Source organism: Chinchilla lanigera, unplaced genomic scaffold, assembly GCF_000276665.1.
Source record: "Chinchilla lanigera isolate Chin_1 unplaced genomic scaffold, ChiLan1.0 scaffold00051, whole genome shotgun sequence".
Lineage (NCBI taxonomy): Eukaryota > Metazoa > Chordata > Mammalia > Rodentia > Chinchillidae > Chinchilla > Chinchilla lanigera.
The window spans coordinates 5,809,327-5,824,101 of record NW_004955452.1 but is presented as its reverse complement, the minus strand read 5'-3'; the positions used below and the strand labels follow the sequence as shown (position 1 = coordinate 5,824,101).

The window sequence follows — 14,775 nt, the reverse complement described above, 5'->3', positions numbered from 1 at the left end:
AAAAAAAAAAAAAAAAAGATAGCTGGACAGACAGATTGATAAATAAATACATAAGAAAGAAAGAAAGAAAGAAAGAAAGAAAGAAAGAAAGAAAGAAAGAAGGAAAGAAAGAGCCCTGCTCTGCCACTTACTAGTGAATGACCTTGGGTAAGTTATTCAATGCACTCAGTTTTCTCATCTATAAAACGGACAAAAGACTTCAATCTCTCACACAATAATGACATAATAAAATACAGAATGTAACACACTTCCTAGGTTATTTTTTGCTACTATTATTTTGCTATTGCTATTATTAGTTTACCAGTATTATTACTAAAGGTTACACTAATAATAACATAAAAGAGACAAAACAAATAAATGACTTATAATTCGCCTCCCAGTTCTAATTAACAGGGTTCCACTTTGTTGGTAATGATTAAAATTTTTCTTTTTTTGAAAAATACCTTAATCTTTGGTGAAACTATAACATGATCTATCTAAAAGTGTCTCCCAGCAACAAAGTGCACTCCTGAAAAAACTATCTTTGTACGTGGCACAAGGTGGGGGTGTGATAGATGCTGTATACCTTTTCCCCTATCAACGACCAAAAGAAACAACACAGGATACCTGGGCTCCAGCAGGCCTTGCTGCACTCCCCAGGCCATCTCTCTCACAGCACTGGTGATTTCATGACGGGACGTGTATGCAAAGCAGACATTCAGGAAACACCTGAGGAGGGAAGAACAGAAGAGTTTATCAGACAGGCACAGGGACTGATGACTAGTGCCCCTGATTACAGAGCAGCCCCTTCCTGGAAGGATGTACACACCAAATGTTAACTATTTATACTTCTGGAAGATGAGATTATGAATTTTTTATTATTTCAAAGATCTTTTGGAAGAAATATGCTGTTAATTTCACAATAAGACAAACACTGAACCAAACAGCTTTTATTGTCCTCCTGACCCTCTCCCTTTCTACCGTCAACCGGCTTACAGAGGATGTGAGTCCACTGAGAAGCAGCACGCACAAAGGAGATCTGACACAAAACAAACCCAGTGTCAAACACATCACGTTCTAATGCCACACCGGTAAATTTAGATTACTGAATTCCATTCCTTTCTGCATTTGTGTGATCTTCCAAGGTCATCCTGTCCACGGGTTAAAGGAGTGGGAGAGAAAAATAATTTCTTAGGGGATTTGTTTAAAAAAAAAAAAAAAGATGGCTATGGCATTTTCATCTGAATTCTTGTCAGGTTAAAAAAATACATGTGTGTGTATGTGTATACAACTTTGGGATGGGATGGGGAAAAGATGAGAAAGTATGTCTAGATCTTTGTTTTGGTTTGGTTTTGTGAGATAGGGTCTCACTATGTAGTTCAGCCTGGCCTTGAACTCACTATGTACTCCAGGCTGGCCTCCAACTCATGGTGATCCTCCAGCCTCAGCCTACAAGTGCTGGGATTACCGGTATGCACCACCACACTTGGCAAGAAAGTGTATCTATGTTTGAGTAAACACAGATATAACATGGTACTGCAGTAAGAGCTCTAGTCTGCCCTGCAAAAAGGAAGAAGTCTATAAGTACCCCAAACAAGTCCCTCATTGCCCATTACACAAAATGCAGATCAAGGAAAGTTCAGAATGGCTCCCTAAAACTAGCAAGGAGTGCAAGATTGATAGAGGGAAATCTGGAAACTTACTTATTGTAGTTCTTAGTGGCCCGTACAGCTTGTGCAATCAATTCTTGGAGATCCAAGGGCAATAAATACAGATCTCCCAGGACCCGGATGCATACCCCATACTTCTGCAGCTTCTCCCTGGTTAGGAAAATGAAAGCAGTATTGGGACACAGATGGAGAGAGAAAGATGCTCAGATAATAATCAACCACCAGTTTCTGAGTGCTTTCCTGTGTCTGGTACTGTATTATGCATGTTACTTCCCTGTTCCCTGTCACAGCTCTAAAAGTTTACTATAACACTGAGCTCAAGATAGGCCAGGACAGTCAGATAGTGACCTCTAAGATCATACTGTCATCATATGCTGGGTCTGGACTGAACCTCAGGTCTGTCTGCCTTGAAAAATCTAAGCTCTTGCCAGGTGTGGTGGTACATGCGTGTAATCCCAGCACTTGAGAGGCTGAGACAGGAGGACTGCCATGTGTATGAGGCCACCCTGGGCTACATAGTGAGACTGTCTCAAAAACCAAAACCAGTAACAAAACACTACGCTCTTAACTACACATTAAAGCACACAAGTGTCCTTGCTGCTGGGCTGCATTCCACACATTCTGGGGTCTTTCCCATTATGACAAGCAAACTGCTCAAAGGCAGGAGTTATATTATTAATTATTTTTGTTATGTTCTGATGAAACATAATGATGATAGTGACAGCTAACAGCCAGCCATGGTGGTACACAATTGTAATCCCAGCATTTGGGAGGCTGAGCCCAGAGAACCGCCATGAGTTAGAGGTCAGCTTGGGTTACATAGAAAGTTTAAGGCAAAGGCCAACCTGAGACCCTGTCTCAAAATATGAAAAATAGTAACAGCTAACATTATGTTTCCTAGGCCAGGTATGGTGGCACACGCCTATAATCTCAGCACTCGGGAGGGGAGGATCCTTGCAAGTTGGAGACCAGCCTGAGTTACAAGTGAGCTCAAGGCCAGCCTGAACTGCAGAGACAATGTCTCAAAAAAAAGACATTGTTTCCTACGTGCCAAACAGTAGTCTAAGTGCTTTACATGTTCTAGCACAGTCCATCCTTAGTTAAATCTTTTGAAGTAGATTCTGTAATTATTTTAACAAATGAGGACAGCAAGGCACAGGGAAATTAGGTGATTTGTTGAAGCAGCTGGTAAATGGATAGCTAGGATTTAAACCTGGGGAATCTGGCCACAGACCCTGTCCTCTTAATCACAATATTATACCACTTCCATACCATTAACTCCCAGTCTGCACACAGTGAGAATGAATACACTGCACTATTACCCAGCTTCTCTGAACTGGGGACACTGTGTGCTATGGAGAAACTGAATGCTTCATGCTTGGGAAGTGGTTATTTAATGTGGGATGGGGTGGTCCCTGGTAGGTCCCCAAAGACCCTCATCCAGAACTGAAGGCCACATATGTACCCTATTTATTATATTTAACCTTCAACCACATTTCCTCAGAGGTTGCGAAGGAAGATCTAACCACCGATGCTGGAGACCCTACTGGCGCTGTAGTATACAAATGTATCGTTGAGTCAAGGCAAAATCTGAGTAAAAAAGGCACATCTATAACCCTAGCACTCAAGAAGGCTGAGGCAGGAGGATCACAAGTTTGAGTGGTACCTGGCAACAAGGTGAGACCCTTCTCAAAATTAAAATTAAAAGGTGATTTAAGCCCTGGGTTGAATTCCTAATAGAGGGGGTGGGAGGAATGGACCCTAGATTCTAGACTTAGTACCCATGTACTGACCTTGTATAAACACTTGGCCTCTCTGAGGTCAGTCTCTACCTGCCCTTTCCACCTTCCAAATCTGTCAGCTTGGGAGCCAGAAAGGCCCAGCGGACACTATGGCTCTGCCTGTTTGATTACTTTATGATCAAGACATAGGCCTTAACTTCTCTGGCTTTTATTTTCTTTCTCTCTAATTTTGGGCTAATATTTGTTTCTCATGAAATAATGTGACTGTTAAATTGGAATACATCTTAGGCTAAAGGCCTGGCATATGGGGCCTGGCAAAAAGTAGTGCACACTTTAAGAAGGTAAGAATTTGAACACTTGAATGTGTTCCTCACATTTCTGTCCCGTCACCTGCGGGTGAGCTCTGTATCACAAGGCTCTGTTGGGAACTAGGGGGCAACGTCTGTGGCTCAGGATCTTACCATCTTATGGACAGAGGAAAGCCTGGCCACCCTCCCTACCACCCTGACCCATTAAAGCTGACAGAACCAGCTTCCCAGAGGGTCCTTCCAGGCCCTTCTCTGGTGGAACTTGAGGCTCCCTTCTCTCATCTTCCTAGTTGTGGTGGTGTAGGTAGGAGCTGGGCAGCCAACAGCTGTAGAGAACACTTTTGGGCAGCTCTGACAGAAGAAGGCTCTACAATTTGAGGCAAATGATATCCATCTATCTTCTTTTTTGCCCATTTCTGGCTTTGCTCCCTATATTAAGCCTACACTCAATGACAGCTAAGAAAGGTACTGCAGCTGTAGCTAAGGACGATACTGATACCTCCCCACGGAGTCTCTTATGCATCATCCCATCCTACCCAATACTGCAGGGGGAGCATAGTAACTGTGCAGTAAGTCTTTGTGCAATAGAAAATGACTTCCTCTTCTTTCCCTCTACTTCCCTGGCCACAATTTATTGGTTCTGGGGTAGAAATTTGATCAGAGGTGGGCCAATTAAGAGATTTAGTTTGTTGTGGGTTGTTCCTCTGAAAGCTGCTCTGTAGAGAGAGAACGAAATAAATGGATAAGGAAACTCTCACTAATACCGGCTTTTATTTTTGTTTGAGGCTGGCTATACTTAAATTCTGTGAAATACCTCAGTATTCTCAAATATATGCACCCCCCCACCAAAAAAAGACAGAAAGAAGTCAGTCAGTCAGGTGTGCTGGCACAGATTTGTAATCCCAACAACTCAGAAGGCTGAGGCAGGAAGACCCAAGTTTGAGGCCAGCCTGTGCAAGTTAGCAAGAACTTGTTTCAAAAACAAAACAAAACAAAGGTTTGTTGATGTAGCACAGTGGTAGAGGGCTTGTCTAGCATGCGAGGCCTTGGATTCAATCTCTGGTGCTGGAAGGTGGGAGGATAGGGAAGGAAAAGGAGGGGAGATGGACAGGGAGAGAGGAGAGGGAAAGAGAGAGAGAAAACAAAGAATGAATGACTTGCATTTCTAATACTTGCCAAAGAGTTCTAAAATTAAAGGGACTTAGAATGCTTCACATGCGCCCCAGATAACAGAGCTGTGAGGGCTAGAGAATGGCTGAGGTGGTGGAAGAACAAATTTGCTCCTTGGACAGCATCTTACTGTTCCTTCATCAAGTAGGTAAACTTCTCTCGGGCCAGATCCAATATCCCGTCCACCTCATTCTTGGAACGTTTGAAGTTCTCAATGCTGAATGCGTAGACCGTCACCTCGAGGATGCCCAGGTTCAAACACCAGCGCAGAGTCTGAGAGGGGAGAAAGCAAGCAAACAGGTGGGTACAAGGAGAGTAGGATGGAATTAAGAGATTCTTTTACCCTGTTCAAAGTTGGAGGTGGAAAACCGACTTTTCTCATACCCAAACCTGGGTAAAGCTAGGATTACATCAGTGCTTGTATCCGAACAATTAAATAGGCAGAAAGTGCAAAATGTGATTTTAGTGAACAACACTATACTGATTCCATTGTGACTCGCAGGAAAGAACTTTTCACTAAGAACATAAAGACTTATGTTCTAGCCCCTGATTAAATCATGGACGTGCTATGGAACAGTAGGCAAATCATTTACTCTCCCAGGGCCCTAGTCTCCTTATTACAACGCATCTCTCACCAAGTGGCCAACAAGCATTATAAAACTGTAAGATATCATTAAAGCATAACTGCATCATTCTGTTCTTTTTTTTTTTTAACTTTGGTACCGGAAATCAAACTCAGGACCTTGCGCTTGCCAGGCAGGCACTCGTGCCACTGAGCTACATCTGCAACCCTGCAATATTCTGGTAGACTAAGAAGCTGGTAAGTTTTTTTATTTGTTTGTTTGTCTGTTTTGCGGTACCGGGGATCAAACTCACGACCTTGTGCTTGCCAGACAGTTTTTTTTCTTCTTTAAGACAGGGTCTCACTGTGTAGTTCAGGGAGGCCTTGAACTCACTATGTAACCCAGGCCAGCCTCCAACTTGTAATCTTCCTGCCTCAGTCTCCTGTGTGCTGCGATTACAGGCATGTGCCAACTATACCTGGTTTCAAGAGTGATAAGAATAAAAAACCTACTACCACTGACATTAGGTACAGAAGCTGAGAAGCTGAAGCTGAGAATAACTTGATTAAAGCAATAACTTGATCAGACAGCTGTGTAGCATTTACAGTCAAATTTGCCTTTTCAAATATATTATTTCACTTGATTTTTCAATCATTTAAAAGTGGCATTATGGGTTCCATGTCTACTTTACAGATAATAAAACAGGCTCTGAGAGTTGAAGAATCATGCCAAAAGCCTGTAATTCTACTGTATGATTTAACTATAGGAAGTTCTAGAACAGGAAAAGTAAATCTACAGTTACAGAAATCAGAACAGGGCTTGCTTGATGAGGGGAGGAGGCAGAACAGGGATGGACCTTGAAGGGGCACAAAGGAACCTGTGGAAAATGGTTTAGTATCCTGACATGGGCATAGGCTAGATACATGAATGCAAATGCCCAAATCCCAAATCTATATATCACTGTATGAAACAGATCATACTTCACCTTAATTTTTTTTTATGTGTGTGGGTACCGGGAATCAAACTCAGAACCTCACGCTTGCCAGGTAGGCGCTCTGCTCCCTTAAAACTGGGCTGGGTGTGTAGCTCAGTGGTAGATAGCTTCCCTAGCATGTGCGAGGCCTTGGGTTTGATCCCCAGTTCCACTCTGAAAAAAAAGTAAGAAACTCATACTCAGTTCTTTGGGGTTGCTCTAACCTAGTACCACTGAGAGGTAGTACTAGAGTATCAGGTAGAGAATTAGGTAGAGAAGCTGAGAATAACAATGTTGAGGTGGGGAGCTGAAGACTAAAGGCAGAGGACAGAAGACATTCAAACAGAGCCAAGAAACCAAAGCTTCAGAGCTACCTCTCTAATCCCTTACCAGACAGATACGCATGCAAACAAACCCAGTAATACCTTAGGAAAACACCTGTACGAACCCGACACATGGAATAGACAGGGTTGTTTTGTAGGGGAGTGAGACTATTTGAGATAGGCTTGTAGTCCAGGCTTGCCCTGAATTCCCCATGCAGCCCAGCCTGGCTTTGAACTTGTGATATTCCGGCCTTAACATCTTAAAGTAATTAGATTACAGGTATATGTCACCATGCTTGGCCTAAGCTCAGATTCTACAGCCCTTGTAAGGCAGATTCTCTGAATGGTTCATCTGGATCAGAACCCATGGCTACTAACAAAAGTTTAATTTTTTTTAGCACTTTGTTTAGGTCAAGCCCTATACCAAATGCTTTTTATCATGCTATCTTACTTAATCTTCACATTAATCTCGTAAAATACATGTTGCTAACACTGTATTAGATGAAGAAACTGAGGCAAAAGAAAGCTGCATAAATTACTACAGGCCACACAGCCAGGAAGTGGCAGGGCAAGAGTGGTAATGAGTTCTTTTTCTTAAAAGAGATTAAGAACTATGTCCAAGACAGGCATTACGTACGGCACATGCTTGTTAATATCAGCACTCAGCGGAGGCTGACGCAGGAGGATCACTGAAAGCTAGAGGCCAGCTTAGTGAGTTCAAGGCCAGCCTGAACTAGCAAGGTCAGACTGCTAGGTCCTGCTAGCAGGATCCCATCTCAAAAAACACAAACAAAACTCATTGTTTATATCAGTGAGTTCTGAATGATTCCAGAGGCTAAGCTTCCAAACTCTAGGCAAAACTGCCTCTTAGTTACGAAAGAGAACCAAAGGTCAATAAACCTAAGATTTCTACAGTGTGCTAGAGAGAAGCTGTCTGCCAACTGCTTAAGGTAAAAAAATATTACTGCCATGTAATCAGGGCATGTTCTTTTTTTTTTTTTTTTTAGTACCAGGAATCAAACTTAGGACCTTGCACTTGCCAGGAAGGCGCTTGGGCCGCTAAGCTATATCCTCAGCCCTAAATTATCTTTTTTTTATGTGGGTACTGGGAATCGAACTCAGGACATTGCACTTTGCCAGGCAGGCGCTTGTGCCACTGAGCTATATCCCCAGCCCTCAGGACATGTTCTTGTGCCTAAAGGCTACAGACTTTATTTCCATTCTTCTAAAAGTTATTTGCATAAAGGGGTAGGGGTGCAGCTCTTGGAAGAATGAGCCAAGAGGCTCATATTAGCACATATGAGGGCCTGGACTCAATTTCCAGCACCAAAAGAAAAGTTAGTTTAAACTGGGTGTCTTGGTATAAGCCTATAATTTCAGCATTCTGGGAGGATGAGGCAGTGGGATCACAAATTCAAACCCACCACAGGCAGTTTAAGTGATTTAGCAAGACCATGTCCACAAATAATAAACAAATGAACAAACAGCTGGGATATAGTTCAGTGCCCTGGGTTTAATCCCTAGTACTAGGAGAAAAATAAAAGCTTCATCAAGGCTTTTTGTATTCCATTCCCATTGTTAAATGTAATGTTTCCCAATATCCAATATGCACTGAAATCATCAAATGTTCATGACTTTTATGAAGACTAATGTCCCATTTGACCTAGGACTTTCCCTAGCTTAGCACTGAAAGGCATCCTGAGAAACTCCTCAGCCTTGGCAAAGTAGGACGAGTAGGCACCCAACCTTTGCTCCAGAAATGTCACTTCTAAAAATTTACCCTACTACAAACATATACTAACTAAAAAAAAAAAAAAAATTTATCTTAAATCAGCACTTTTAAAAATTGGCACTATTTATCACATGTATTTATAATATCCCATAACAGTTAAACTGCTAAACATTATATCAGATACCTATGACAAAATTTATTTATTTTTCCTTTTTTTTTTTGAGACAGGGTCTCACTATGCAGTTCAGGCTGGCCTTGAGCTCACTTTGTAGCCCAGGCTGGACTTGAACTTGCAATGATCCTGCTGCCTCATCCTCTCCAGTTCTGGGATTACAGGCGTGCACCCCCATGCCTGGCCCCCATGATAACATTTATAGTTAAAAAGGATATAGATTAACTTAGAAAAACAACTGTCAGAATGTCAAACGAAGTTATTTGAACTATCAAGGCAATCCTATAAATGTTGTTATGTAGGACATACTATATACCCACTGAATGAGGTACAGAATAATTAATAATTTATTAAGGTAATAGGAGGTGGCTAACATTTTGTGATGATTCACTGGACAATTTTTTTTTTTTTTATTAATGTCAACATAACATCAATACTCAGCAAGCAAGCAATAAAACAGAGAAAGAGTACTAAAAACTTTTCAAACCACAGCAAACTCAGGGCCTCATTTTCTAGCCATAATTCAATTCTCCGCCAGGTGTGGTGGCACATGCCTGTAATCCCAGCACTCGGGAGGCTGAGGCAGGGGGATCACTGTGAGTTCGAGACCAGCCTGGGCTACAAAGTGAGCTCAAGGCCAGCCTGAACTGCACAGCGAGACCCTGTTTCAAAAAGACAAAAACAAAAAACAAAAACCAAAAATTCAGTTCTCCACAGATTGTTCACTTTAGATTCGGCCACCTTACACCCACCTCAGCCAACTTGTTGAAGCCCTGCGAGTGGCCCTCTTGCCGCTCCACCTGGCACTTTTTGGCATAGCGACGGTTCCCATCCATTATGAACGCAATGTGTTTGGGCATTGGGCCTGCCTGTGAAATAAGAAGATAAGTAATAAGCTAAGTCATATTCTCCAGGGATGAGGGAGCGGGGTGCTACATACCAAGCTGACAGGTTAGAGCTATAGAATAAAAACTCTAACAAAAGGACTTGGGTATTTTAAACTTTTGGCTCAATACAACAGTATTAAGGACTTTCTTTTCTTTCTTTCTGTCTGTCTGTCTGTCTCTCTCTCTGAGGCAGGGTCTCATTATATAGTTCAGGTTGGCCTTGAACTCACTATGTACCTAGGCCGGTCTCAAACTCAAGGGGGTCCTTCTGCTTCAGCCTCTCAAGTGCTGGGATTACAGGTATGTGCAGCCATACCCGGCAAGAATTTTATTTGTATTTATGTTTAATGAGCACCACTACATGCCAAATACTATGGTAGGCTTTTTATATTTCCCCTTATCATACAACTCTATAATGTAAATAGTATTATCTTCATTTATAGGTGAAAAAATTGTGTCTCAGGAGGTCAAGTGACTTACAGTTATGCACCTTAAGAATAAACAAAGCAGGGTTGGGGATGCGGCACAAATGCCTGCCTGGCAAGCACAAGGTCCTGAGTTCAATCCCCGGCACCAAAACAAACAAACAAACAAAAAAACAAAGAATAAACAAAGCAAACCAGGCTTGGTGGCACATGCCTGTAATCCCAGCACTTGGGAGGCTGAGGCAGGAGGATCGTTCCAAGTCCAAGACCACCCTGGACTACAAAGTGAGCTCAAGGCCAGCCTGAACTGCACAGTGAAACCCTGTCTCAAAAAGACAAAACAAATAAATAAAGCAAGGATTCAAACTGAGGTCTGTCTGTCCAGAGTTCATCTAATTTTCCCTCTCTCTCTCTCCCCCTACCTCTTTTATTTTTTTGAGACAGGGTCTTGCTATGTAGTTCAAACTGGCCTTGAACTCACTATGTAGCTCTGGCTAGCCTTGAACTTGTGGTGATCCTTCTGCCTCAGCTTCTGAATACTGGTATTATAGGTGTGCACCACCATCCCCAGCTGGAGTTCATCTTTTAACAATATGCTCTTTTTTTCTCCTTGGTTTTTTGAGACAGGGTCTCACTATGCAGTTCAGGTTGGCCTTGAATTTCCCTATGTAGTACAAGCTGGCCTCAAGTACAAACTTGCAGCAATCCTCTTGTCTCAGCCCTCTGAGTGCTGGGATGACACACGCGCCACCACACCCAGCACCAATATGCTCTGTGCTACCATCCTGGTTTCGTGAGTCTCCAACAAGAAGAGAAAGCAAGAATACTGATTGACAGTACAATCAAATGAAGGGGGCATCTTCCATATGAAAGAAGCATCAAGCCAGAAACAGTGGCATGCACCTATAGTGCAAGCTACTTGGGTATCTGAGCAGGATTGCTTGACCCTGGCGTTAGATGCCACCCCCGCACTCCCCAAAAAGGAAAAAAGAAGGCACTCACTCAGCTCTAGCCAAGCACTGCCACAAAGGAATTGGGACCCAATATTGTTCTAGTTTTCTAACTGTCCAAGAAACCAAATATCAGGATTTTTATAAAAATTGAGAAGCACAGTGGCACACATCTGTAGTATTAGCTACTTGGGATGCTGAAATAGGAGGATCATTTGAGCCGAAGAGTGCAAGGCCACACTGATAAACGGAGACCTGTCTCATAAAAAAGAAAAATTCAATCTCAGGATCCATTTCAAAACAAAGATATTTTTTGAGATAGACAAAATTCCTTATCTGGAAGAGAGCAATTCTGGGTTGCCTACCATAGCAAAACTTGAGTCCTTAGTATATCTTTCCTCACTTGGAAGGACTCATCACTGAGTAATTACCCAATACTTCTGTAATATTTTTTACTTTTATCTCCCACATGTCAGGTGTGGTGGCACATGCCTGTAATCTCAGCCCTTGGGAGGCTGAGGCAGGAGGATCGTTGCAAATTCGAGCACAGCCTGGGCTACAAAAGTAAGCTCAAGGCCAGCCTGAACTGTATAGTGAGACCCTGTCTCAAAAAGACCAAAAAGAAAAGGCTGGGGGTATAGCTCAGCAGCACAAGTGCTTGCCTGGCAAGCCTGAGGTCATGAGTTCAATTCCTGGTACCAGAAAAAAAAAATAGAATCAAAACCACTATCTCCCACATAAAGCCTTTTCAAAAAACAAAACAGAAATACAACCCTTGCCTAGCATGCACAAGGCCCTAGGTACAATTCCCCACCCCCCATAAAAGCTGCTTGACACTCTGGCTGCTTGATATTAGTGGTTTATATGTATGTTTAATTTATCCTCCTACTAACTTTATAGTTATTAAAAGTCAGATACTTAGTAAATAATAGGACTTTCCCCCATGCTTGGCTGCCTCCAGGGCCCAAATTGCTAACTACTGTGCTGCCACATCAAAGAAAGATTATTTTATCTTGGAATAATAACAGTGGGTCAAAGTTCCAAGGAAATATCCAGGAGTGGTGGCAGAAGTGGCGCACGCCTGTAATTCCAGCGGTCGGGAGGCTGAGGCAGGAGGATTATTGTGAGTTCGAGGCCAGCCTGGGCTACAAAGTGAGCTCCAGACCAGTGTGAACTGCACAGCGAGACCCTGTCTCAAAAAAAAAAAAAAAAAAAGAAAGTTCCAAGGAAACAAACTTCAGTTTTCTAGAAGGAATCCCTAACAGTCTATGCTACCAATGATGCTAGGAGACCCTGAGCTGCTCGAAAATGTCAGATGGAACAATAACTTACCGGAAACCTAGTCCTGAAAGTTACAATTCTAAGGGTTAGTGCCTTTGCTAAATTCCACTTAACATCAACGACTGCTCAACTTTAATAAACAAGTTTTGATAAAAATTACCCAACTGACCAAAAACGACAACTAGTGCTCTGAGCGACTGCTCACCTTTAGGACGTTGGCACAGAATCGCTCCCAAAGTGATAGCTCTCCTTCCTTGATCCATGACATAATTCTTGCCCCGTCAGTAAATCACCCCCCTAAACAAGATACCAGCCAGATAACCTTGGAAAAGAAAGTGGAAAATAATAAATCACCAGTGCTTCCAAAAAGCTACACCTGACTCCTAGAGATTCGCGTGGACTCTGGAGGACAGCCAGCACTAGAATCCAAAGACACTGGTCGAAGCTGCCAATCTTTAACCACCCAGAGATGTACAAGCCAAAGGTACCTTTGGGACAGAAAGCCTTTGTCTCGTTCTTAGTGGATTTTGATTCCATTTTCTTTTCTTCCTCATCTGTACTGACTCTTTAACATCTAAGCCTCCTTCCTGCCACATCACAGCGCCTACTTCTTGAGCATTCCCCGTCTCTTCCCTCTCAATCTCCCACCCAAACCACTTCAGTCTGCATTCCCAGTCACTAACCCCTTCAGCTGCTGCACGCGTGACCTCATACCTTATTGGTTTGCTAGTTATTCTTAATTTTACTTTTATCCTTTCCGCAGTTTTTTCCTCACTCTGTCACCTCTCTGGTCCGCTCGGATCCAGCACCTGCGTGGTTCTGCCGGGCGTATTTCAACTGCTACAGAGCGTCGACACTTCCTCACGACGTGGCGCTGGGAAAACACGTCATGGCCGCTGGACCACGCCCCTTCCGTCACCCAGTGGGCGGGGCCCCAGCCTGCGCCCGCGGGCGAGGTTGGGAAGCAACTGGAGCGCTCTGGGTCTGTTGGCGCACGCTCCCGGCAAGGTGTGGGCGGGGTACCGGGAAAGCCGAGCTCACGTGACCGAGTGGGAGCCGGTGAGCGCGCTCCAGAGCTTGGGCTGGGGATCTGGGTGAGGAAGGCGAGCTCGAGCGCAGTAGGGGGAGCAGGAACCCCTCTGGAAAATATGGTCAGAAGCTGTGTGGTTTCTCGGCGGCTGACATTACTTAGCAGAGAAATGGGGTAAGGCGTTCAGCCAGTCGGGTTTCCGCTGGAAGTTGTAATAAGTAGAACTAGGTTTACTTAGGAGCGTTGCTACGGTTTAGCCTTTTTGTTTTGTTTTTCAGACAAGGTCTCACTATGTAGTGCAGGCTGGCCTTGAACGCCCTTATGTAACTCATGGCAGTTCTTCTGCCTCAGCCTCCGCGCCCCGCTACGATTTAGTTTTAAACTTCGTATTTTTACAGTATTGCCTTTTATCTGGCGGATTTAATCGCTTGGGAAGAAGTCCCTAGCCCTGGTCAATCTTGAGCTCTTGAGTATCACCCCAGACTTTATGACTTCCGGATTTCCCCGCGCCACCTAAAGCCGCTCAGACGTGGGGGAGAGGGCCAAAAACATCTGTGCTCTAAGAATAACTTCTAGGTTCAATCCCAGTACCGCTAAATAAAGGCTTCTAAAGTAATGTAAAAGCCAGCAGGGCGCTGTGGAGCAAGTCTGTTATCGCAGCTATTTGGGAGGCTGAAGCAGGATTGAGTACTAGACCAATCTGGGTAATTTGGCGAAATCTTCTCTGTACCTGAGTATTACTACCAAGAAAAAAGAGAAAGAAAACACCAGGCCGTCATTAACCAAGGTAGAAAAATCAAGGGTAACCTTGCTGGACTTCTAGGCACTGATTTTCAGAAACTGGTAGTTCATTCTCTCAAAATTGAAAAAACATGTATAGTACTGTGATGCAACCAGTATTCCTTTCTTTTTTTTATTTTTTTTTTTTTTTTTTTTTTTTGGTCTTTTTGAGATAGGGTCTCGCTATGCAGTTCAGGCCGGTCTTGAGCTCACTTTGTAGCCCAGGCTGGTCTCGAACTCGCTGGTCAACGATCCTCCTGCCTCAGCATCCCGAGTGCTGGGATTACAGGTGTGTGCTACCACGCCCGGCAGTATTTCTTTCAAAGGATAAAGCAACTTTCATCTGAACAGTTTCAACAAACCTTCTTGTCTTACCTCATTTTGCCTTGTGGTTTCAAACAGGAGAAGGAATAGATGTAGCAATGCCACTGCATGTCTTCCTCTTTTTGACGAAAAGGTTATTTTTAAAGGAACAGTCAGGGTGTGTGGCTTAGTAGACTTCCTGGTGCAGGAGGCCTGTGTTTCTTCTCCCCCATGGGGAAGCAGGGTACCCAACAGAGGCAGTATGATTAAAGAGAGCCCTGGAGATGAGTAACTCACCTTTCCTCTGCATTGTGAAGCAGGGATTCACTTTCAGCCTAGCAGTTATTTCAACTTTGCATGAAGTCCTTTAACATAAGCCCAGTAGTACTTTGCTGAGCTGTGAGCTTCCACTGTCAGCCCTGAGTTTTGAAAGTACACTTAGTTAAGGGGCCACAAACCTCCCGGACAGACTCCATGAAACTTCTAA

General features: G+C 43.4%; 1 protein-coding gene across 2 annotated transcripts in view; it reads right to left on the bottom strand.

Annotated features, from left to right (window-relative positions):
* Positions 1–13,049, bottom strand: part of Dhdds (dehydrodolichyl diphosphate synthase subunit) — a 33,940-nt gene extending 20,891 nt beyond the window's left edge. The window contains exons 1-6 of one of the 2 annotated variants that reach the window (XM_005394858.2): positions 12,890–13,049; positions 12,381–12,497; positions 9,385–9,501; positions 5,000–5,142; positions 1,683–1,799; positions 607–708 (exon numbers count right to left, since the gene is read on the bottom strand). In XM_005394858.2, the coding sequence (XP_005394915.1) occupies positions 607–708; positions 1,683–1,799; positions 5,000–5,142; positions 9,385–9,501; positions 12,381–12,443 (542 nt within the window). In that variant the 5' untranslated portion in view covers positions 12,444–12,497; positions 12,890–13,049. The remainder of the gene's footprint in view (positions 1–606; positions 709–1,682; positions 1,800–4,999; positions 5,143–9,384; positions 9,502–12,380; positions 12,498–12,889) is intronic. The other variant, XM_013519674.1, reaches the window with a different exon arrangement.
* Between the last annotated feature and the right edge of the window lie 1,726 nt (positions 13,050–14,775).